Here is a 23887-nt window from a genome sequence, read left to right as displayed (position 1 = left end):
CATAAATTAAATTAAAACAAAGAAAATTATAAAAACCAATAGTCATATTAAACCATAGTTATATAGATAAAATCGATGAGGCATTAAAAATAATTATAATATGCAATCGTCATTTAAAAATTTTTGATACAATTTGAATTTAAAACAGGCTAGCGTATCACTACACCTTATGTCAATTGGGAGAGAATTCCAATCCCTAACGACACGAAAAAAATGAATGAAAAAGTGCATCACATCTATCTTTACCAATGGCAAATGTCAAAACTTCGTGCCTTTCATTAATAATGACATAATCTAGTAAAGGAAAGGTATAATGACCGTAGATTACCCGGTATAAAAAGACGAGACTAGAAAACTGTCTGAGTGCATACATAGGTAAAAAATTCAGAGTTTTTAAACGATCACCATATTGTATTCTATTGCAATTTTGCACATTATTGAACCATGACTGGTTCAATTGATAAAAAGTAAAATGTCTCAAGACCCGTTCAACACTGTCAATATCCTTTCGAAAATGAGGAGACCATACCACAGACCCATATTCCAAAACAGGAATTACCAGAGACTTAAACGCTATAACAGCTGCTTTTGAACGATCAAAAGTTCTATTAATTAAACCAGTCAAGCGCCTGGCTTTAGAGGTAATGTATAAGACATGATCAGCCCATTTTAAATCACTTGAAATAAAAATCCCAAGTAACTTACATTTAAAGACCCGAGGCAAGATTTGATTAGAGACACAATAATCAACATTAAATACATTGCGACGTCTAGTTAAAATGATATATGAACATTTCGATACATTTAGAGACAAAAGATTTCTAATTCCCCAGTCAACGATTATATTTATATCTCTCTGAAGTAACACAGTGTCCGACATAGAGCGCACAGCTCGAGAGAGAAAGGAATCATCAGCGTATTGCCAAAGATTAGTATCAGGGGAAATACCAAGGTGAAGATCATGGGCGTACAGAATGAACAGTAAGGGACCCAATATTTATCCCTGAGGTACGCCAGTGGTAACAGGTTGATAACCCGAAAATTCACCTTGAAAGACAACTCTCTGTTCACGATTCCTTAAGAAATCAGCAACCCAAGCTAGAATAGGACCGCGAATACCAACACCATAAAGCTTAAAAATGAGGCGATCATGAGGAACAGAGTCAAAGGCTTTTTTCCAGTCAAAAATTATGACATGTACATTGGATGGTACACGTAAGTCTAACAAAGAAGCCCAGGAATGGAAAGCCTGGACTAACTGCGTTACGCAACTGAAGTCCTTTCTAAAACCAAACTGCTTTTCAGGGAGCACGCCGGGCTTAATACATTTAGAATTAATGAAATCAGATACAATTGATTCCATAATTTTACAGAACACAAAGGATAAGGATATGGGACGGTAGGACGCCATATCAGATCTGTCTAAGGAAGAACCCTTATATAGAGGAACAACATTAACCTTTTTCCAAGCAGCCGGAAGTCTGCCTACCTTCAACAAGTAATTTAAAATGTCCGACAGAGGATACGACACATTATCACGAGAAAGCTGTAACATTTCTCGGGTTACACCATCTGGACCAGGGGAAGAGTTACATTTCAGGTTATTGATAGCGGTGATAACCAAAGATGGAGTAAACAATAAGTTTAGCTCATCATCGACTGGTAGCGGAAGATTATACAAAATGTCAGCTGGGTTAGGAATTGGGCCAGATTTACAGAAACAAGAACAAAAGTACTCATTGAATTTAGTAGCAATGATAGCACAATCACTAATGCTATCCCCATTGTTCTTCATAAAGTTTGGAATTGGGAGTTTCGATTTGAGGGCGACAAATTTCCAAAACTTTTTAGGCTCAGAGCGTAAATTATTTGAGAGTTGCCTAACATGATTCGCATAAGAAATACGAGATAAGTCCTTGATCTTATTTGTCAGACGACTGAATCTAGCTCTATTAAACTCGGTGAAATTGGATTTGAGATTTTTAAATAGTGTTTTTTTGACATTGGCTAAATGAATTATCGGACCCGTTATACAAGGATTAAATTTTCGCTTAGGGCGAGAAGTAATCTTAGGAATACTATCATCAAGACAAGCAGGAAACATTGATAACCAATTGTCCCAGGCCTCGTCAACGTCATTTTCTAAGTTTAAAACCATGTCCCAAGGAGCGTGACTTATAAGTCCATTTAGCGAGACAATATCAGCATTGCGAAAATCAAAACTTAAGCGCTACACCACCTTATTCTGAGATACTTTACAAATTAATTCACCAGTCACAGCATTATGATCACAACCAGGTAAATTATCCACAGAGACTACATTCTTAATAAATCTTTTCTCATTAATATACACAAGGTCAAGAGTATTATTATTCCTCATCTTGTCAGAGACAACTTGATGCAAACCAAGATTTGAGACACATTCGAACATGTCAAGTGATGAGAGGCAATTGGGGGTTGGTTTCGGAAGACCAAGATTAGCCATATTAAAGTCTCCGATTAAGATGAAAATATCATGGTTGTTAATCTCATCAATGATACTATTAAGTAAGGCACAAACCCCTATTACATAATCATGGATACACGGCGGAGGGACATAAAGACAACCAATCAAGATTGACCTTTCATCCGCCTTAGCAGAAGCAAACACAGCTTCAATTTCAATGCCACCAGGAGAGACACGAACTGCAGGGTGAATATCCAGCAAAACCGGAGATAAACTTAGGTTTATGGCTAGCAAGACTCCACCACCCCTAGTAGCACGATCACGTCGAAACACTATGTAATTACTTTCGAAGAGTTCAGTATAGCAAATATCAGGACCAAGCCAGGTTTCAGTTAACAAAAAAATATCCGGATTCATAATGCGAGCTACCACGTCGAGATCACGCAATTTTTGTCTAATACTATGAACGTTAGACAAATAGAAGGATATGGTTTCCAGTTTTTTTCGTCGCTTAATTTTAGTTTTTTTGACACCCTGCATTTTAGGAATGTTAATCCCATTAAGAGAATTTTCATCGAGAAACATACTTGAATTAACAAAAAGCGAATCATCGATTTTCGGAATCCCGCAGTCAAAACAAATAAATTTTGAATCGCACGATAATGTGAAATTTTTTAAATTGTTAAAATAGACACAAGCTGAGTGAAAATCGATTTCACACTCATGACAACGAATACTTTTTTTGCTACGACGGGCGACTTTTAAGCAAATCTTACACGGAATTTTTCTGGCTGGACCGGGATTTAAATTTATATCACCGGCGAGAAGAATTACGGTGCAAACACACCAAAGGCTAAAATTACGCGACTTAGGCAATCTAGCGTTAGGTTTATGCTTAATAAAAGCAAACTGTTTAGACGGTGAAAACACATCGAACGAGTAAGACGAGTATTGTCTCGCAAATTCGATATACGATATACGAATAATCAGATACATTTGAAGCACATAAATCGACATAGCACCCGAACGCAAATAGTCTCGAAGTAAATGTCAGAAATAATAAAGAGTAAACTATACCTACGAGACCAGGCAGATACGAAACCTTCATTTTAAGAACTACGGGCCTCGGCAAACACACAAACACGGAGCAAAATTCAATGCGACCGCACAGTACGACTGTCAATGTCAATTAAACCTAACAGTTTTTTCTACTGTAGTTAATGTATAATTCAATATAAAATCCGAATAAAATATTCCTAAAATGAGTGGAGGATTTTCCCTGAATGATAAGTTCTACAAATAGGCCGTATAATAGAACGAGTTTAGTCGTTTTAAGAAACGGTATTCCTAAAATAATTTTAAACATAGTTTTTGTTAGCGTTTCACTTCTAGCGTACCCCTTTTTCATAATATTTGTAAATTTAGGGTATAAAAGGCAATTGATTCACAGTTAGTATATGTAACTAAAGAAGAAAATAATTAACATAAATTAGATATCTTAAATTAATTATGTAAAACATCTGTTAATCCTCAAAGTTTATACAGAAGGAGTAATGAAGATTTTCTATGAACTCGACACACTAATTTCATTTCAAAGTTAGTATTTAATAATACAGACGTTGCTTAAACGCATTACAAATCATATAAACTTTGTCCAAAGTTAGTATTTTAGTAAGGATATCTTTAGTTAATAAAGCAGATTTCTCATAAAAAATCAAATAGATGAAGACTATAGTGGAACACAACTATTTAACGAATTTATATGAAAGAAATTAGCGTAAAGATTTCATATTTCATAATAAGACTGCAGCTTTTACTCCTTGGTTCATACTCCTAGCTAGTTATTCTTTGTGCTAAGATGTTACGTAACCTTAGAGATATTAATATGGTCTTTATCACGATAAAAGGAAGAGATGAGAAATATTTTTCGGCATAGCGTTGCCTTTAGTAGTCGCGCAGATATAAAGCTCCGCTTCATTTACACATGCCAAGAACACCTTCTAATATTCATATTTAAAATGAGGTGTTATCAATTAAATTTAGCTTTACTACATTTATATATATTCTAAATGCAGATCTTTACAATACTAGATACAAAGGAAAGTAATTCTTGATGTTATAATTTCCTTCGATGTCCTAGTGGCTCGGAAAGGTTACGACACCCCTTGACACCCATCCCGAGGCTCGAGCTATGAGGTATACGGTGAAAATTAATGCTGTTACGTGTCCTCTTTAGAACTCTCTGAAAAGCCCTAACGGTTCAGAACGAGCCGAAAGTTAGTTACACGTTTAAATAACGTATAAGTTCACGGTATCGAATTAAGAGTCATGACCGTAACTTTATAGACGTAGTGCTGAGGTTCGATCAAGCTCTATCATCCCTTCACTTGTGCATATTCTCACTGTTTGAAGCTAGTTCTGGGCTAATTAGACAAAACCTAATGATTCATGAATGGCATTTTATTGATGTAACATCATTTTAGTTTACGGCGTTATCGAAAACCAAGCGAATTTTACTGGTTAAAAATATTATGGGATCATCGAAAACCAAATGTTACCCGGATGTGAATATTACCAGGATATTACGGGAGAATAAAGTTTCAATTTACGGTGTCATGGAATACAAAATGTTGCGTAAATGCGAAGTTCACGTTTCGGGTACATTCATATTTACTGGGCCCACTTAAATTCAATATATATAAAACTTAAAATCAAGTGCATGGCAACCGTTCATTTTGGCGAAGATGTAACTGTTAATTTTATATGCAACATACCGTTAATTTAATGGAAATTATTCATTGAAAATTAATTTTAATTAATCACAGACTTAAGTATGATAAAGCTGTAAATTTACATTCCTACAAGTTGCGTTTTTGGCTATCCTTTTGCATTGTTTTCCAATGTAAAGTTGACATTATTTTTCACGGTCAAACTACTGGCAGCAAGCTGCCGGTAATTTGACTGTAAATTTTACGGTAATTTCTTACAGTGTTGGTCACATAGATAGTGAAAATTATGTTCTCCCAACCGAGCGACTAACCCTTGCATGTGCTCTCGGCCCCAACCGAAGGCATACTTTTCGTGCAAAGCCTTCATGACACCGAAAGGCACCGATGTCGCCCCGGCACTGATCGGGTCTCGTCTGACTCCGTCGCCCAAATGACCCAAACGACCGGTACTGATCGCCTACAAGTATACGAAAAACATTTTAAGTCTGGCGTCGGCTGCTTTCAACTACTCGCAACCGAGTCCAATGTTTTTGGTTCTATGATGTTTTCACTTCCGGTTTTCACGTGACGTTTTTAATCGGACCGTCAACGAACCAAATGGCAAGGGAGTAGGTTATTTTTTAGTACATTCGTTTCGTAATGGCGACTAATGATTTGTACGAGAGCCACAAAAACATTAGTTTCGAGAATAATTTTAAAAATAAACTAAATCGTTTTCAAATTTAAAATTGGTTCTTCGTGAGCTGCTTGAAAGTACGCTTTTGTAATTAATTTTTAGCAGCAGACGCCATTTTGAAGAGATCCTATCTACAACGCTAAAACATTTCGCTTAGACACTCATGACGTAGCGTTGCCAAAATAACCGCAAACGGAGAGTGACCGTATTTTTCCTGTTGCAGGTAGTTGAACGCAGTCTTCATGACCCTTATAGCACGAAAGGTTTCGAAACAAAACCAACTAGAAGATAGTTTGAGGTGATGTTAAAAATGGTATCAGGTCACAATATCGTAAACAAAATGTCGATTGCTAAAATAGCGTGTTAATTTCATCAAAACAAACAATAATGCAATAATAGCGAGAACAACAGTGAAATGCAATAATAGAGATAGCCAGGTTAGTGAAATGCAATAATAGAGATAGCCAGGTTAGTGAAGTGCAAGTGAGAACAACAACAACGAAATGAAATATTAGAGAGAACAACAATAGCGAATTTCTTACGGTACCTTAAAATATTTTAAACAATGCATACGCACTACATACTAAAAAATAAAACACCGACCATAATCCCCCGTAACAGGGAATGAAAAAAACCTAGGGTATACGGACTAAATACCCTCAAGACAAAAGACCCCCGGTCATAAATCCCCCATTTTTGAAAACCTATAAAATCCCCCGGTCATTTTCCCCCATCCGAGGAAAGAGTACAAAATCCCCCCACGCTCTAGACAAAATCCTCCGGTCATAATCCCACGAAAGTGTATAATAAAAAGGTCGTAAAAAAATACAATATCAAAATTGTCTAACACACTAGAAGCGTCAGGATCTGGTGGCATAGTGGATAAGGCGTTGAACAGCGGAGTGAAGGTTGGTTTGTTCGATTCCCCGAAGGTAAATAAATATTATTAAAATTAAATTTGACTTATTTCTAATTAATTTGTGACTTTCATTCAGTTCTAGGGCAAAAATAGGTTTACGTAAAAGTTAATAGCGTAACTATGGTGAAAATTCGCAAATACGAAACAATTTTTGCTTTGGATTGGTTAATTGGTGGTGTCAATGACATGCAATATTTACGTTCAGTTTGTCAATATTTTAATTTTATTCGGGTTGGGTTAGGTTAGGTTCGTTTAGGTTCGATTGGATTGGGTTAGGTTAGGTACTTCCCAAAATAATATGACTTTTCCAAAATATTGTTTATCTTCATTGAGTTCCCAAAATAATACGCCTTTTCCAAAATATTGTTGTTTATCTTCATTAACTTCCCAAAATAATATGCCTTTTCCAAAATAATGTGGTTTATCTTCATTGACTTCCCAAAATAATATGCCTTTTCCAAAATAATGTGGTTTATCTTCATTGACTAACCAAAATAAAATGCCTTTTCCAAAATAATAAAAATAATAATAATAAGCTTTAACAGGGATATTCACATTCAGATAAATCTGGTTTACACGAGAGTCCCGACAAGTTAAATTATAATCCACATAAAAAATTAAAAATTAAATTTCGAATCATTATGTATCATTTTTCAAGAAGGCTAATATTTTATTTATAAAAATTGCCCTTGTGTCTGATTTTTTAGTTACTTCTGGCAAAGAGTTCCATAACTTTACACCTCTACTTTTAATACTTTTCTGTGTAAATTTATTTTCGGAATTTTCAACATAAAGATTATGTTCACTACCTCTGGTTATATGTTTTTTAGGGCCATTGAGGGCATTATGAAATATATCAATTATATAATTTGGTGCTTCACCGTTAATGATATTAAACATTAATTTCAAAATATGTAACTCCTATCTTTTGGACAAATCCAACCACCCAAGTTCAGACCTTGCTTCCGTAGCCGAGAATCTTTTGTCTTTTCGTAAAATACGCTTCGCTCAACGGTTTTGTAATACTTGAAGCCACTTAAAGTTAGTTTTAGAGGCAGTGCCATATAATATGTCTAAGTAGTCAAACATTGGTTGGAACAAAGCGTTATATAGAATACTAAGGGATTTTTTATCAAGGTCACAAAATAATGTGGTTATCTTCATTGACTTTCCAAAATAATATGCCTTTTCCAAAATATTGTTGTATATCTTCATTGACTTCCCAAAATAACATGCCCTTTTCAAAAAATTACATTTTATATTTACTTCCGATATAACATTACTCTTTTTGCATAATATTGTTCTTTATTTTATATACTTAATCAAAAGCCCATAATGGACTTTTGACTTAATATAATAGATATTTTCTTCCCTATCATTCACAGTTTGGTGGGAATTTGTCCTGGGGCTGGGGGGAATTTGTCGCCTACGAGAGGGGATTATGTCCATTTGATTATGTCTATTTTTCTCTGATGGGGGATTTAGCTCTGAAGAGGCTCTCGACAGTATTTAAGCTATGATTTCAAAAGGTTCTCGAAACAGTCTAGACCTTTAATGGCGGGCTGTATTATAGTTTCAGGATTACTCGACCAATGCTTTGATTATGTTGTAATAACGATGCTTTCTTCATCACATGTGCATTCAATTTGGTAGTTTTCGAATCTTTACTACTTTCGTTGTAAAGGTATTATCAGAGGTGGATTAGGGGAAGTTATGAACGAGCCATAGGGCTCACTGTGGGGGCATTTTATTTACGAGAGAGAGGAAGAGGAACGGCTGGGTGGGTTAAAATTCCTCCCCTCTATCAACGGAGTAAAATTAAGGTCTCTACCTGGTGGATGTTAAGAGAAGTAACACGGGAAATTGAGAAAATGGCCTCCGAAGTTAAGCTTGAAAACTCTTCGCGACCTATTATGAGTATTAACAGCTCTAAAAGTTATGAAGAAGTATCAACTCAATGTAATTTTTATTTAATGGTCAAACAAAATATGAGAAATAAGTCTGTAGGTTGTAACATAGATAAAAAACCGACAAAAAGTAGCGAAAAATCGGAAAAGATAGCTAAGCCTTTGCCGCGCTTTAAATCAGTTTCAACCCAGTGCTTGACTTTAATAAACCCCGTCACAATACCACCAAAGAAATCGGATGTTAAACCTAAACGGAAAGGTATTTACCCTGCTTTGGAACTTAAAATATGGGCCACCAACGCTACTCTAGTTTCAGAGGAAATCACAAAATAGCTGAGATCATTTTTTAATTGTTCTATTAACTTCTTAAGGGAAAGTCCGCGCCTCCCGACGATTGTTCCAAAACGACTCTTGACTGAGTAAGCCTTGTACATCATACACTAAACTAAGCAGACGCTATTTTCAATCCGTTAGGTGGCGATATCGTTACCCTGCTATCCTCGCGAATTCTCTCTCATTTTGGGAGGGGGGCTAAAAAATAAAGAGTAGCTCTATGTTCCCCCATCGCTTTTACAAAGCATTTGCCCATCCAGAAATTCGGCCACTTTCGTAACTTCCCCTAATCCACCTCTGGTATTATCTGTTATTAATTTCGCTAAAAATGTACTTAGCGTTTAAAGATTTTGAGGTAACTGTAATTCGCTAACTTTGCTATCGCTATAAAGATATTTCGCTATTGTTGCATTTCGCTGTTGTTGTTTTTGCTATTTTGACTGTCGATATTGTGCCTTCTACATTTTGGATTTCGCTATTTTGACCTACAAGCGTATCGCTATCTAACTTCGAAATTAAAATGGATATAGCAACAGAGTTAAGTAGACCTTTATCACTACTAGGAAAAAAAAACAATTTAATCGACAGAAAAAAAGACCCCGAAGTAAAGTTCTTAGTCGTAAAGGGAGTCATCGAAATTATGGGAAGAAATATTTCGCCAATACCAAGTCTCAGACTACGACCACGTCTCTTTTCGACGCCAGGTCGTTTTGTAGCCAAACAAAATGCAGAGAGGAAGGCTTGCAGTTCAGTTTCACTCGGTACTTGACTAACTTTGCTAATTTTAGAGCATCACAATTCTTTGACGAAGCGAATGAAGCCTCTTTAAAACTTATATAGTCTTCCGTATATACGGTATATAAGTACAGAGCTACCGAGGAAAGGGGTATAGTATATACCCCTTTCCTCGGTAGCTCTGTACATCAAAACAACTCCAAAATTTCGCTGCGGGAGCCAACCGACCAGTTTTACCTTTGCCCTTCGTTCCGCCAGTCTTAATACCACCATAGAAGGAAAATTTTTACATGGTAAAATAAGTTCAGAGTTAAACCTATACCCAGATAGGGTGCCCTCTAGGAATTAAGTATTGAAGGTGTCTAGATTTTAAGTTTTTCTAGTGGACTGTTTTTCATTTATGGACGGATTTAATTGAAAATTATTTCAATTGATACAGCTCAAAATTGTCTTTCGAATGGCATATTGGGCAAAAAATAAAGTATTAAATTGTAAGAGCTGATCTCCAATAACTTCATCCAAAACTTCGCCCGCGGGAAAAAATACTCTGACTTAAAGCGGAAATCTGCTCACGATTCGCCCCTAGAGTTGTACTTGTCCGCACAGCTTCAAAAAAATCCAAGAATGTGCTGCCACCTTTAATTTTTAAGGTTGGTTTATGATCAGACCCTTTTTTTCTACCAGTGCTGGACATAAGTTGCCATTTAACAGTTTAGACTTAGAGCAGACGGCGGTTTGAAGGCGCGGGCTGTTTATTATTCTAACTTCATGCTGTGAAAGGGTGGTTTGTTTTTGATTATTTAGATGGTCTAAACTGAAATGAAGGTGTAAGATTTACTTATTATATTTGAGAATGTTCGGTCACTCGGGAAAAAAATAAAATAGTTTTATATTGAACGCTTGTTTTATACTCTTTTTATTCCAAAATTTTGGTTTGCGGATGTGATCCTACATAGCCACGATATTGAAATGCATTCGTCCTATTTTAGTAAGTATTTAATTTAGTTCAGTGACTTACACTTGGTCTTACTGTGTGCTTATTATAATGATAAACCACAAATACAATACATTGATCCTTTATTGACATTGAAAAGAAATAGATTCACCTTTGCGTTTGACTAATTTAGTTTCATAATTGTAATAGCAAATAAACATGTTTGAGCCCAATTCTGCCACACGTAATCAAAGGGACAACTTACTGTTTCCAATATATAAACAAAGTGAACAAATAAACCAATTACTTTCAAAAATATACATACATTTATATCCAATACTCGAAAATACTCCTCCGCGACGGAAGTCGCAAATATAAATACCACGGACTACAACTACTACTTTGACCTGTTAATTTTCATGTTTAAAGTGAGAAATGGTCTCTTCCCAGAATATGTAATAAACTGGTTCCCAAAGGGAAATAATAATATAAGAACACGTGGAGACAAATATAACTTCTACCCTGAAAGTTGTAACTCGCGCGTTAGAGACAAGAATGTAAAATTTCAAGGCATAAAATGTTGGAATGAACTAGAAAATCACCACAAAATAATAACATCAATAATGCTTTTTAAAGATGCCATGAGCAATCACGTGGCACAGAAATTAAGGCAATGAGGCTGGGATTATCTGTAAACAGGCTCTATACTTTTAATCTAAGTTATTATCCATTACTTTTATTTATTAAATTAACTCTGGACATCATTGTAAATTAGGACTCCACCTTAATGCTTGTTCCAATAAAAAGCCAATATTATTATTATTATTGTAAAACCTTGCAAGAAGTTCACCGCGGTATCTGATTCTAAAATAGAAACTCAAAATATGCAATGGAAATATATTTTGAAGTCGGTCAGCAATTCCTTTTCATATACTTTCCACTGGAAAAATCTTGCTCCGCGACAATGGCGCTACTTTCACCTAGTGCAGTTTAAGCTAGGTAGTGTCATTTCATCCGTACCAAGCGACTTGTGGATGTGGAACCCTTTAATTATAGTCATTATTATTGTGGGAGGGGTCACGTCCCACCACTGATGCCAAATGCATATTGTGCACCCTCACTGTAGCTGCAGCAAAGAGGAGAGAAAGAATCAGTATCAACGTCTATCAAATGCAGGTGTCTATTAAGCCTAATATCCCATCTGCTGAGCCCAGTAAGGCTGTAACAGACCAAATCGTACAATCCGTACATTAAAGCTAGTTAGCGGGCCAGAGAAAACATCTTACTACTATAGAGTCCATTAATTAATTAATAAATAATACGTTACGTCATTTAGTTCTTTTATTCCAACAGTTTTCCATCTAAGTGAGAGACACCCGTATACCGCCAACAAGCCCAAATCATTCCGCACCTAATTGAAAAGTAACTAAGCGCGTATATTCGGGATCAAAGGTCACAAACGGAAAACGACGCCTCGTGGCGGCGTCCGTTACTTGTTCCCCAAACACATTCAAATATGATAATTATACAGAAATATAAAATGTTACAATCGATAATCCTATTAGGCATAACAAATATATAATTATTAAACAAAATAGTAGTAGGTAAAAATTAGGAAGTAAAATTTTGTATTTAATTTAAATTTAAAAATTGGTTGATATATATGTTCTGACTAGCTGTTACTGGTGGCGTCGCTCGCGTGTAATAAGAACTTCCATCAAAATGATACAAAGAATGGTTAGATTTAACAGATAAATAATATTTTTGTAGCACCGTAGGAGCAAAGGCACTCAGCGTTGCCCGTCAGCCCCTAGGGACATTTTTTATTACTGTTCACGCGGTCATTATTCCATAAAGAAGGGTTTTTAAGTTTTTGGCCGCCATTTAAAAAGATGGCAACAAATCGAACCCGAAAAACCATTCAGCCCGTCTATAGGTTGCCTGTGTACTAAATATTTGTGAAATCGGTTGAAACGCGCGGGCTTTGTTGCATGGAGAAGTTTTTACATTTGTGGGCGCCATTTTTTAAGATGGCGGCGAATTGGAAAAATCTTTCTTAGTACGCGCCTACTACTTTTAAGTAACGTTCCTGCAAAGTTTCAGCTTTCTAGGGCAAGCGGTTTGGGCTGGGCGTTGATTATCAGTCTGTCAGGACTTTGATTTATATAGATATAGATGGACTAATAATAATAACTAGGCTTTGTCTATGAAGGGATTTCTACACTAAGCCTGTGGCTAGTTTACAGGTGGGTCCCTTTACATTGCATAGAGGGGTGGTGGCTAGCCCCTATGCCACAGCATACTAACTAATGGAAAGGAGAAACCGGGTTAGACCGCGGAGGAAAACTCCTTTACAGCGTCTCTTCTCGAGCCTGTATCGCTTGAGATACAAAACGACTTTCTTGGTTGCTTGTGGCACAGGAATTTAGGCTTCTCGTTCGACACTGGCGCATCATGTTTCCTTCGTTGACTCCGCTTCCAGGGCGTTCGGTACATTCCTCATCTAGATATGGTAACGGTACATTGGTATGCAGGTCCTTCCGCGCTGATGCCTCCGATGTGGGTAACTCCTCAGGCGCTTCCAATTGCGGGAAGGTATCCGGCCCCTTCATGGTGGTGATACTGAGGAACCTCTCCTCCGATGTCATAAAGTATGAGGGTTATAAAACAAGAAATATGAACTGATGTATTAAGGCCAAGTTTAGAGTAACGTTAAAAGTAATAATACGTTACGTGCTTTGGTTCTCTTTTATTTCAACGGTTGAAGTCCTTTATCGTATGGGGATGTGTTGTCCATCTAAGTGACCAAGGAGACACCGGTATACCGCCAAGTCAGCCCAAACCATGCCGCCCCTAACTAATACCGACTAAGCGGGTATATGCGGGATGAAACGTCACTAATGCCAAATGACGCCATCTCGCTGCATCCATTACAAGGTCCCTAGCTCAAGACCTGCAAGGACCATCAACAAACTGTTTCGTCAGTTTCAGGCTATCAATATCAAGCCAGAGCTGATACTAAATAGCAGTGATTGTGTCATGCAGGCACCATCTTACCTACCCGTTGGTGATGAGGACGAGAAACGTTGGTCCAAAGAAGAGGGTGGTGATGGATTTTTCAGGTGTCTTATGTCTAGGATCCCAAGCCTTTGTTGGGTCTCTTATGTCTAGGATCCCAAGCCTTTGTTGGGTCTCTTATGTCTAGGATCCCAAGCCTAATAAGCGTTGATTCCTCAGCATTCCAACTGTCGAAACCTCTTATTTCGTATATTGCTGATTTCATTTCCCTTCAAGGACTGACAGTGCACGATGACCGCAAATTTCCCTTCCTATGACTTACGAGTTATTAGGGTGGTGGGGGGTCGCTTTGCGGTCATTTCCCAAGAAATTTAGTTATTACTTATTATTTAAAATCGAGATATCTGTTTCTCTCTTAATTCCTCCTTTGAAGGGGCTTCTACCATTCCTCTGGTTTTGGCAATCCTTAACGGGTGATCAGCATCCAGTGGTACTTTTTGTTTCAATGACCCCTAGAAATCATAATAAATTTATAGCTGAAAAAGAACAGATTTTATTTTTACCTTGAAGTTTTCCCTCTGTTCAAAAATGATCCGCATTAATTCCGGAATATAAGAATATTTTTTCTTCTCATATATTGGCACAATGTACCACGCCTTCGTTCGTTTACTGTAGGCACGTGTATCTCTGGAATCCACACATTTATGACCGTTATGCTTATTTCACAAACACATAGGCTATAATAAGTATATTAATGAGATTTTACTTTGGCTGTCCATCTTGTCTACAAGCCCGAGGCCTTCCACAGTGCTTGTTGTGGTCTATGGCGGCTAATTTAATCCTTATTTGGTAGCCCCAGTAGCTACATCACAGACAAAAATTACTATGTGATTACGATGGAAACAAAGTTAGACATACCCAAAAGCGATTCTTTTTGGGGCATACATTAGAATTAGACTGTGGTAACTTTCGAGAAAGCCTGTGTGCCTGTAACAAACAAGATTTGCGCGTGATGAATGGTGGTACAGTTCATCTCTCTATGTACTCACGCATACCTAAAGTTTGTGAAGTATCCCATATTTTTCAAGAGGTATTTCCTCATAACTTCGCTTCTTAATTTTAAGAAAGTGGGAGAGTTGGCTTGTAACCAGGGGTGTTTTTCCAGCTGCTCTTCAGTTAAAGGTTCATGGTCGCAATGATTGAACATGCCTATCTCCAAGTGCCACTCATGCTCGTTGATAACATGGTGGAGACAAGTCAACCACAAACTCTATAAATAATTGGATTTCAAATGACCACCTGTTCTTCAAGATTCATTCAAGGTAATCATAGCACAATACCTTCATAGTGAAGACCTGTCCTTGACAATTTTTGGAGCACCACCAGAAATGATTACGTAGTAGAGGAGCCCAGTGACATAAATCTCTATGTTCTTTAGATTTCAGTCCAATCTACATGAAACACGTTCTGTTTCATTCACTTGATAAAGAGTGTGACAAGAGATTTAAAAATGGAAACATATTTACTTCGTTCAATCTCTTTAATATTATTTTGCCACCATGCCACGTGTCCCACGAGTGTTTTACACCTGGCAAACAAGAATCCTCCTTCCCTACGAATAGTCGCAAATAAATTTTTTTTCATAAATATACCATGCATTCTAAAATCGCCAAACGTTAACGTCGTGCTTCAAACTAACTTAGCTCAGCTGAAATTGCTGAATGAGCATCTGTGACGACTTCCAGCACTTTGACATTGTGTTGGGCGCCAAGCTCCAGAACCTCTTTGGAAGCACCTTTGAAAGCCAGGAGCTCCATGTTCGGGCTTTTCCCTTCAGCGTGTCGAACGTCTTTGTTGGATATAGCTATGATTTTCTTTGATTCAGTATCTGCCAAAGTGTACGTGCAAAACATGGCGGAATGCCCTGGACTGTCCATCCTTCCATCTCCAGCTACTACAAGTTCTTTTCCCGACAATTCTTCGAAAGTTTCTTTTTGCGTCCTCTCCCAGAAAACATCAACAGCTGGCTTCAAAAAATGAAGCTGATAGCTGATGGTGAAAAACAATTTCATGCCCAATTTAATAATAATGATATATGCTCGCTAGCGAGAACTCCCCGGTCTCCATGTCTATACATCGTTTTCTCTTAAGGTGAGAGGGGATGAATTTTATCTAGCCCCTTTATTTTATCATTCTCAAACAAGGCAATAATCATTTTGCATTAGTCCGTGTGCTTTCCAATGTGCTAAGGTTGTACATCACCCAACAACGATCTAAGGCTATAGACTAGTAACGGGACTAGCGGTAGAGGGGGTGTAGACGGTGTATCCCTCCCTCTGGTCGCGCTCTTGTATGGACTACTTTGCTCTTAGCTCAGTGTCATCCCCCTGCCAGGCGCCTAGAGGGAGGGATACACCGTTTTGAGTGCTTTTAATGGATATTAAAACCGTAACTGAAGTCTCCAGTTTTGTTTTGACTGTACTTCTTCAGTTTTTTACCCAACACCAACGCTATGACAAATTTGTAGTAGAAAAACAGTAAAAAGACATTGCTTTCATTTCAAAAGCATCGGAAAGCTAAAAATTCTTTAACCAATCTCCTTGTCTGTCCCATGAGTCATTAAGTTTTTTGGTCCTGACTCTGTACCCCCCCCCCCTAAATTGCAACCATCCTGTCCTTCTAAAAGTAAAAGGTTTCCCATAGCTTCTCGTATACAAAATAACCAAGTGAATGCTTTTAGCACAACAATAAAAACTTGGGGCAACCCAAGGTCTATAGAGTTGCCGCTTCGCTAATATAGGTTTGCTCACGCGCCCATCTTTTACCTTCGAAAATTCGCGACTTTTATTGGCTGCCGAATATGACGTCTCCCGTAGACCTTAGTGAAGCATCGTCTGCTTATGTATAGTCTTTCGATGCGCGAGTTGTGCAGCTTGTGCTGTATTGGCATCCTCAAAGGTAAATTAATTACTTTATTCTGATAACTTTTTTGTATGAAATATTAATGCTAAATTAGGAAGCTTTTAGAGATATTTGGAACTTACTTCTTTAGTTTATTTGTATTAAGACTTAAGGGATAAGACTAGGGACTCGGTTCGGGTTGTTATAACTTATTTGGGTGCAAAACCAAAATACTAATGTGAATAAATTGTATATTTTTAGATTCATACATAATAAAAATTTATGAGCCATGCCTGGAACAAGGTGCGCGGTCGCGACGTGCAATAATAGCCTAGTTTTAACCAAAAAGAATGATAGTACAAAACATATTGTGTATCACAAATTTCCAAATGACATTCATAGGAGAAAGGTTTGGGCATTTAAATGCCGCAGAGAGGATAAATTCAATCCCATGACTAGTCATGTTTGCTCGCAGCACTTTAACGAACATGCCTACAAAAGGGATCTTAGGTCTGAGTTGCTGGGGATTCCTAATAAAAAGGAATTATTGGAAGACGCTATTCCAACTGAAAATTTGGGACTGAAAGGAAGTCAAAACTGTAAATCTACAGAGAGAAAATCCAGAGTGCAACGAAGAGAGGAGCGAGTCATCGTTAACAATTTAATAAAGAAATCTAGTCCTTCTGCAATTGATAATCTCACGAATGAAGCAACTAATTCTCAAAGCTTGAAGAAAATGGGCTAGAATACATGTCTGGTTTTATAGCCAAAAAATTCTATAAAAAATATGCCAATCTGGATTTAAGAGACTCAAGTCAGAGTGATCATTGTTATCAATTACCATCTTGGGCTACAATATTATCTTATGGCGGTTTAATTGTTCCTAGCTCTACTTTCTTAAAAGCAATGAATTCATTTGAAACCATTTTTCGTAATTTCCTTCCAAACAAAGTCCTCTCCAACGAAATAAATATTGTTAAAAACATATCCAATTCAATTCACCAAGAACATGAAACTTATCCTTTGGATTTAATCCATTCATTTGTCAAATTAAGAATTTTCATTAGAATGAAATATCACAATTCAATCAAGCCCAGCAAGACAGATTGTGGGAGAAAATTAGGTAAAAAATTTAAGAAAATTGTAAACTAAAGTTCCTATAATTGTTATAATTGGCTGGAGTTTTCAAATTAAGATCTCAAAACTCATCAATAGAAATAAAATTCATTTCATTGGAATTATACTTGGTTTAAATTTTTTTGGTCTAATGCATTGATTACTTATCACCGTTATTAAGTAATTGTAATCATTTTCCTCTTGAATTTAAAGAAAATCATAATAGGTACTGAACTATGAAGTTTGATAGAAGCATAAAGTTTCGGTTTCTGCCTTACTATTTATTAAAATGTGCACAATTATCTATGCCAAACCCTTTCTAATTATTTAATTTAAAAAATATATAAAAATTATGCCCTATAATTAGCGTTTTAAAAATAAATTTCATGGCAATTCTCATATAGTCTACCGTACAGAATCAAAACCGCGCGCGCTTGAGGTCTAAGGCTGACGTCACGTAAGGGGGGGTTGGAACAGACTCTAGAAATCGAAAATTTATCTCAGGCGAGCGAGCACCCGTTGGGGGCAACCAACAAGAGGAGCTGATAAGCCTGACTATAATTATATCGAGGGGATAATCACTATCAGATTTCGTGTTCAAAGGTATTATATGTAAGCATGTTAGCGCTATCAAGCGCACGCCACTTAAAAAGGGAGGGTGAAGTAGAAAATGAAGTGATTTTTTTATTGATTCTTGTCCAAATTATAAGTCCAGTCTTCATAGTGAAACATTTAGGAAATACATCAGAAAAATTTTAAAATTAAAATTAGGCTCAGGTTTTAAGGATAATTTTAAATAAGGACGTCCGACCAATCGCGTAACGCCGTGCCTTTCTGTTAACAAAATTCTCGTGACACGTTCCGTGTTGAATGAAATTTATCACGAGATTTGATAAAATTTGCGCGCGACGTGACAATCGTGGCGCGAGACATGGCGCGTGACACGAGAATTTGGTTAACAAAAAGGCAGGGCGTTACGCGATTGGTCGGACGTCCTTAATTAAAATTATTATTAAAATCTGAACCTAATTTTAATTTTAAAATCACTCGGGAATATTTTCCGAATGTTACACCATACAGACTGGTTTTTTAATTGGTAGAAGAATCGATAAAAAATCACTTCATTTTCTACTTCACCCTCCCTTTAAAGGTTAAGCATAATCCTTATATTGTAGTAAAAGGTACAGCGTCTACAACGATTACTTTTTCCTTATCCATTGGTTATTAGGCACGAAACCAAAAGTGATCACCCCCTTTGATTTTAACGCCAACATGCTAAAATTGCTCGCTTCACTTTTTCCCACAGCCAAATCAGGCATAACCAACACTCTACCATTTCATTTCATTTTAAAACTTGTGTTCTTGAGAGTAGAAGGTGTAACGGCCGGCTACTTCACTCGCCGTATAGTCGCTAAAAGCCGCGCGTCTCCATACTCTCCAACCCTCTATGCCTTTAGGGTGTCCTATTGTCATCTTAGCTGGGGTGGTCCTCGTGACCCTGACTCCCGGACTAGGATGCCATTAGGCACTAATTGGAGTTTCCGATAATCTACCTAAATTTATGGCTTGATGACTTGGCGGAGAGATGTTAAGAAAGTCTCTCCGAATGGTTTTATGACAGGTTGACTGTTGTTCCGAATAATAAAATATCAGTTCTATTTCTACCCTCAAAACGAAGAGTCACTTTTTAACATCTCCTACATTCGCTACTTAAAATCGCGCTCGTAGAGAGACCTGTAACGTACATATCCGGGCAACGTTACAAAGGTTCAAAAATATGGAAGACTTCCCAATTGCAATGAAATCGGGTTCAGCCGACCCCTTTTCTAATTGTTGTTCGTGTCGGTCCGTGTGTGCTCGAGCCCATGGGCGCCTAGGGTGCCCATGTAGGGCAAATGGTGTAGAGTGCACCGATCGATGTAGCTGCGGGTTTGTGGGCAAAAAGGTGCTAGTTTGCACAAACCAGCAAAGACCTAGCACCTCCCGCGCCCCAGACCCTCAAATAATTGTGGGAAGAGCAGGGGAGCCAACTCGGGACCTCATCGAAGAATTGGAAAGAGGAAGCGAGGATTCGAATTCTCAAGATGAGGATCCCAAGGAAGATACTTCCCGAGCTGGAGGTTAGGTTTTGACTTTTTAAAATTAATATAAAATAAGGCCAGTTTGACGGTCCGGGACATTTAGTGTTGCGACCGCCGCATCAAGCGTGGCATAGCGTGAAATTAGCCTAAGTCATTCTTTGTTCATTGGCCAGATTTCTTTAAAGACCATTTTAACATAAGTTTATAAAGCATCCGAGGATAAATATTGCATGCACGCATGATTTGAATGACAGCCCCATTTTTTTAGTTTTCATATGATGTAAAGGACAAAATATAAATTTTATAGCCCACCCCTGCTCCTAAAAAACGTAGGAGTCGCGGTGCCCAGGCAAGACGGCAACCGGCTCTAAAAAGGGTGCGACAAGCGCAAGACCCGGCGATGAGGGGGGCATTTTCGGTTTTGGTAGTGCCTGCCGAGGCAGGGCCGTCTATTAGTGAAAATATATCTAGAGCCGTTGATGTACGTATATATATATATATATATATATATATATATATATATATATATATATATATATATATATATATATATATATATATATTTAATTACATTCAAAGGTAAACGACATTTTTTGTAGGATGTTATCGACGGTCTAGATATCACCACTAAAGATAGACTTCTCCGAAGATTGGCCAGGTTGATTCCGGAAACGGAAGCCATTTTAGGAGAAAGTAAGACATTTTCTAACTGTCTAATAACAGAGACTTTCCAAGTCTCTTTCCATAGACATTTATAGCTGTGTTCAGTTGGACTTCAGTAGTCCTACTTTCTATGCTATATAACATTCTGACTGAACACGACTATGTATACGGTCTTTGCGTGAAAAAAATGGGATAAGAAGTAGGGGTCTAAAGCCGGTTTACGGGTAAGTGAATATGGCGTTGAAAGGACATACTCCTGGAAACAGCAAGGGGACAGGAAAGGGGGAATGAAATGACGTCACAGGCGAGGACCCTATACTTTAAACGAAGAGGATAGAAAGAAGAGAAATAGAAGCTAACGGCTTTGACAAGGCATTTTTAGAGTTCTCGCTTTTCGTTTTTAATTTTACACGGAATTATGGAATTATAATTACGGTAAAATTTAAGAGAGGGTTCAAGCGTCTGGCCTTTCCTGGACGCGCGCACGATTTGGAGAGAGAGAAGCTAAAGGTAAATTTAAGAGGGGAAGACAGTGGCCGATTTGGAGAGAAAGAGAGAGGCGAAAGCGATGGCGCGCTGAATGAACAGAAGTTAGAGGGGGAAGTTTAAAATTCCCCGATTACTGTATTTCAACCAATGTGAGGGCAGTGAAAGATACGCCAGCATGCTGCAAAATGCACAAAGCGAGAACTCTCAACCTCAGCCTTCTACACCTCTTCATTATACCCTCCTTGGTTTGAATAAGGTTCCCGAACCTAGGGTAAACGCTCTTTGACCAACCCTAACTAACACGCACACACTTCTACTAAAATCAGTTTCAAACTTCCATGTTTCTTTCATGCAATTTTAGTTGCAAAGCCTAAAATATGAATGGTTGATAATATTCAATGTTTTAATGAAATAGTTTTACGTGAAAACGACGACCCTGGCCTCGGAGACGCACCACAAACACAAACTAGCGATAGATTGAGGGAATGTCCCCCTCCTTCCTCACCCCCCGCGCAGGGGCAACAGTTCTGCCTATGCGGAATCTGTATGCCTATGCCAACAGCGCTTGAGAATGTGTGCTGTCGTACCATCCAGGGCACCATTCAATGCGAAACCCTCAGGCCACAATTTCAATTATTTTGTTTGGAACCAATGGTACTCATATTGACGATGCGCCTCAGGGGCGAGTTAATCCTTGAGAGGAATTTAGACATAGATAACGCAAACTTGAGATTTCAAGCTTACGCGAATCTATGTCTATCCCTCTTTGGGTTCCTCGGCCTTGGCAACAGGATGGTTTTGCCAGCCTGTTGTGTAAGGCGTATTCGTGAATCATTTCCAAGCCCCGATGGGGAATACCGAGGGTTCCAACCGGGAAGATTTCCGGGGTAATTGAAAGAGTTGCCTGAGGGGGGGGGGAGGTTAAAGAGGGAGATTTATGTAAATATGTTTATAATTTTTATGTTTTGTAAATATGTTTATAATTTTTATGTTTTGTAAATATGTTTATAATTTTTATGTTTTGTAAATATGTTTATACTCTTTATGTTTTGTAAATATGTTTATACTTTTTATGTTTTGTAAATATGTTTAAAGTTTTTATGTTTTGTAAATATGTTTGAAGTTTTTATGTTTTGTAAATATGTTTATAATTTTTCTGTTTTGTAAATATGTTTATAATTTTTATGTTTTGTAAATATGTTTATAATTTTTATGTTTTGTAAATATGTTTATACTCTTTATGTTTTGTAAATATGTTTATACTTTTTATGTTTTGTAAATATGTTTGAAGTTTTTATGTTTTGTAAATATGTTTGAAGTTTTTATGTTTTGTAAATATGTTTATAATTTCAATGATTTCTTAGTAAACCTTTATTTAAATTCATACAGGTTTTGTAAATTTGTTGCAATTCACTTATATAAATAACATTTTTGCCTATAGACTAGTGGCGGTAGAGAGGGGGTGTAAACTATGTATCCCTTCCTCTGGGCGCGCATTTATGAGAGTGGATACTTACGCGCCTGGTAGTGGGATCAGGGATAAGGGAGTCAGATGGATTGGAAATGATGATGGGCGACCTGCGGCACCATATCTCTCCCAGTGTACCTCGCGCACGCCCCTACCCTTCCGTAGGCGATTGCTAAGTGCTGCCGCGTACCGCCATTTTATTTGAATGAGAACTAGCTTCTATTTTTGAGATAGAGGGAGCGTCCTTTGCAATTTCGTCCGGCACGACCCTACCTAACCGCTGGGGATGATGGGAGGACTATGGTGCCGTAGGTGGGGGTACAAAGGCAACGCTTAAGGTATGGGGGTTTCCACTCCATTACTCTCTCCTTCAAGGTGGGATTACACTGAGCTAAGAGATAGAACGGTGTGACGTTTGCATACTTAGAACTGCCATTACGAAATTTTTAAATTAACATCATTCACCATGCTTACTAACAAATCCCGGGCAAAGATTCAAATTTTTAGGTGCACGAAAGCTGCCCCCCCTTTTTTTACCTATATCCTGTCGCAGCCCTCCCCCATCTTTTGTAATGGCATGGCCCATCCGTGGGAACCGCTGCTGGGTAGTTCGGAATTCATAAAGTTGTACCGTTTTTATAGTTTTGAAGAGAATTACAATATAAGCGTCCTTCCAAATACAAATTTCATTTTCTTTTATAATTTTTCGGAATTTTTTAAAACCCGACGCCCACGCCACAAGACCCCCCCCCCCAACCCCTGATTTTTTTTATTTTACCAGACGCGTACACGATACGGAGAGAGAGAAGCTCGGAGAGAAACCCGTCGCCGAAGCACTGTAGGCAGTGAGCACAAAAATAGAGGAGAGCCGGAGAGACCAAATTCTCCGTCAGCCCCCCTTTCAAAAACGTTACCAGAGCCACTGGCTCTCTAGTAGCGTGGCGCTCATGCGCAATCAGCGCAAGCGAGAGAGAAAAAAATCAGAGAAGTTTGTTTACATTATTACGGCCGAGGCTTAAGTTTTTCGGCGATACGCCGCGTGCGTGCTAATTCCCCCTCTCTCTTTCTCTCTAAACGTATTTTCGGGTATACCCTTTTTGAATTTCCCTCTCAAAGGATCACGTGTGCGCGAGGTAGGTGCGCGTGAGAACCATGGTGCCCGGCCGTTATAAAGTACCTTCCCCCTTCTAACTTTGACTCTCCTTTGGATTTGTGCTCCCTGCTGTAGGCACGCACGATTCGCGAAGCGGCTCGAGTATCGGAGTATCGCCGAGATACCGACACCGTAAAACTCAAGCCTCGGCCGCGTAATAATGTAAACAAACTTCTCTGACTTTTTTCTCTCTCGGTTGCGCCGATTGCGCATGTGCGCCACGCTCTTAGAGAGCCACTGGCACTGGTAACGTTTTTGAAAAGGGGGTCTCTCCGAGAAACGAATTGAAAGCGCGACGTAGAGAGAGAACTGCCTGCCT

The 23887-nt window shown here is 38.0% G+C and overlaps 3 protein-coding genes across 8 annotated transcripts; 2 read left to right on the top strand and 1 right to left on the bottom strand.

Annotated features, from left to right (window-relative positions):
• Nucleotides 1-10484: 10484 nt before the first annotated feature.
• LOC149683498 (P2X purinoceptor 7-like) lies at nt 10485-21870 on the top strand. The gene is made up of 4 exons (XM_089871254.1): nt 10485-10733; nt 20103-20276; nt 20395-20488; nt 21363-21870. Exons 2-4 carry the CDS (start codon nt 20196-20198, stop codon nt 21836-21838), a joined length of 651 nt encoding a protein of 216 aa, XP_089727380.1. The 5' UTR covers nt 10485-10733; nt 20103-20195; the 3' UTR covers nt 21839-21870.
• On the bottom strand, nt 10806-23077 carry LOC149683497 (uncharacterized). 5 transcript variants are annotated; one of them, XM_089871250.1, is made up of 12 exons: nt 18918-19048; nt 15397-15746; nt 15224-15309; nt 15038-15148; nt 14753-14967; nt 14616-14684; nt 14464-14559; nt 14261-14384; nt 14080-14209; nt 13741-13952; nt 12007-13632; nt 10806-11805 (listed from the first exon to the last, which is right to left on the bottom strand). In XM_089871250.1, exons 1-9 carry the CDS (start codon nt 19031-19033, stop codon nt 14087-14089), a joined length of 1290 nt encoding a protein of 429 aa, XP_089727376.1. In that variant the 5' UTR covers nt 19034-19048; the 3' UTR covers nt 10806-11805; nt 12007-13632; nt 13741-13952; nt 14080-14086. The 5 variants fall into 5 exon arrangements, with proteins under 5 accessions (XP_089727376.1, XP_089727379.1, XP_089727378.1 ...); XM_089871253.1 differs by lacking the exon at nt 18918-19048 and adding an exon at nt 22953-23077 and having other exon boundaries at nt 10806-13632; XM_089871252.1 differs by having other exon boundaries at nt 10806-13632; nt 14020-14209.
• On the top strand, nt 16467-17841 carry LOC149683499 (uncharacterized). 2 transcript variants are annotated; one of them, XM_089871256.1, is made up of 3 exons: nt 16467-16655; nt 16860-17007; nt 17074-17841. In XM_089871256.1, the coding sequence occupies exons 2-3, from the start codon at nt 16888-16890 to the stop codon at nt 17341-17343; spliced, it is 390 nt and encodes a 129-aa protein (XP_089727382.1). In that variant the 5' UTR covers nt 16467-16655; nt 16860-16887; the 3' UTR covers nt 17344-17841. The 2 variants fall into 2 exon arrangements, with proteins under 2 accessions (XP_089727382.1, XP_089727381.1); XM_089871255.1 differs by having other exon boundaries at nt 16475-16655; nt 16860-17841.
• Nucleotides 23078-23887: the final 810 nt, after the last annotated feature.

This window comes from Phalangium opilio, unplaced genomic scaffold (genome assembly GCF_054372755.1).
Source record: "Phalangium opilio isolate 3A_F unplaced genomic scaffold, DU_Popi_V2 ptg000037l_1, whole genome shotgun sequence".
Taxonomy (NCBI): domain Eukaryota; kingdom Metazoa; phylum Arthropoda; class Arachnida; order Opiliones; family Phalangiidae; genus Phalangium; species Phalangium opilio.
The sequence above is the reverse complement of the archived record's forward strand: the minus strand, read 5'-3'. Positions and strand labels throughout refer to the sequence as shown.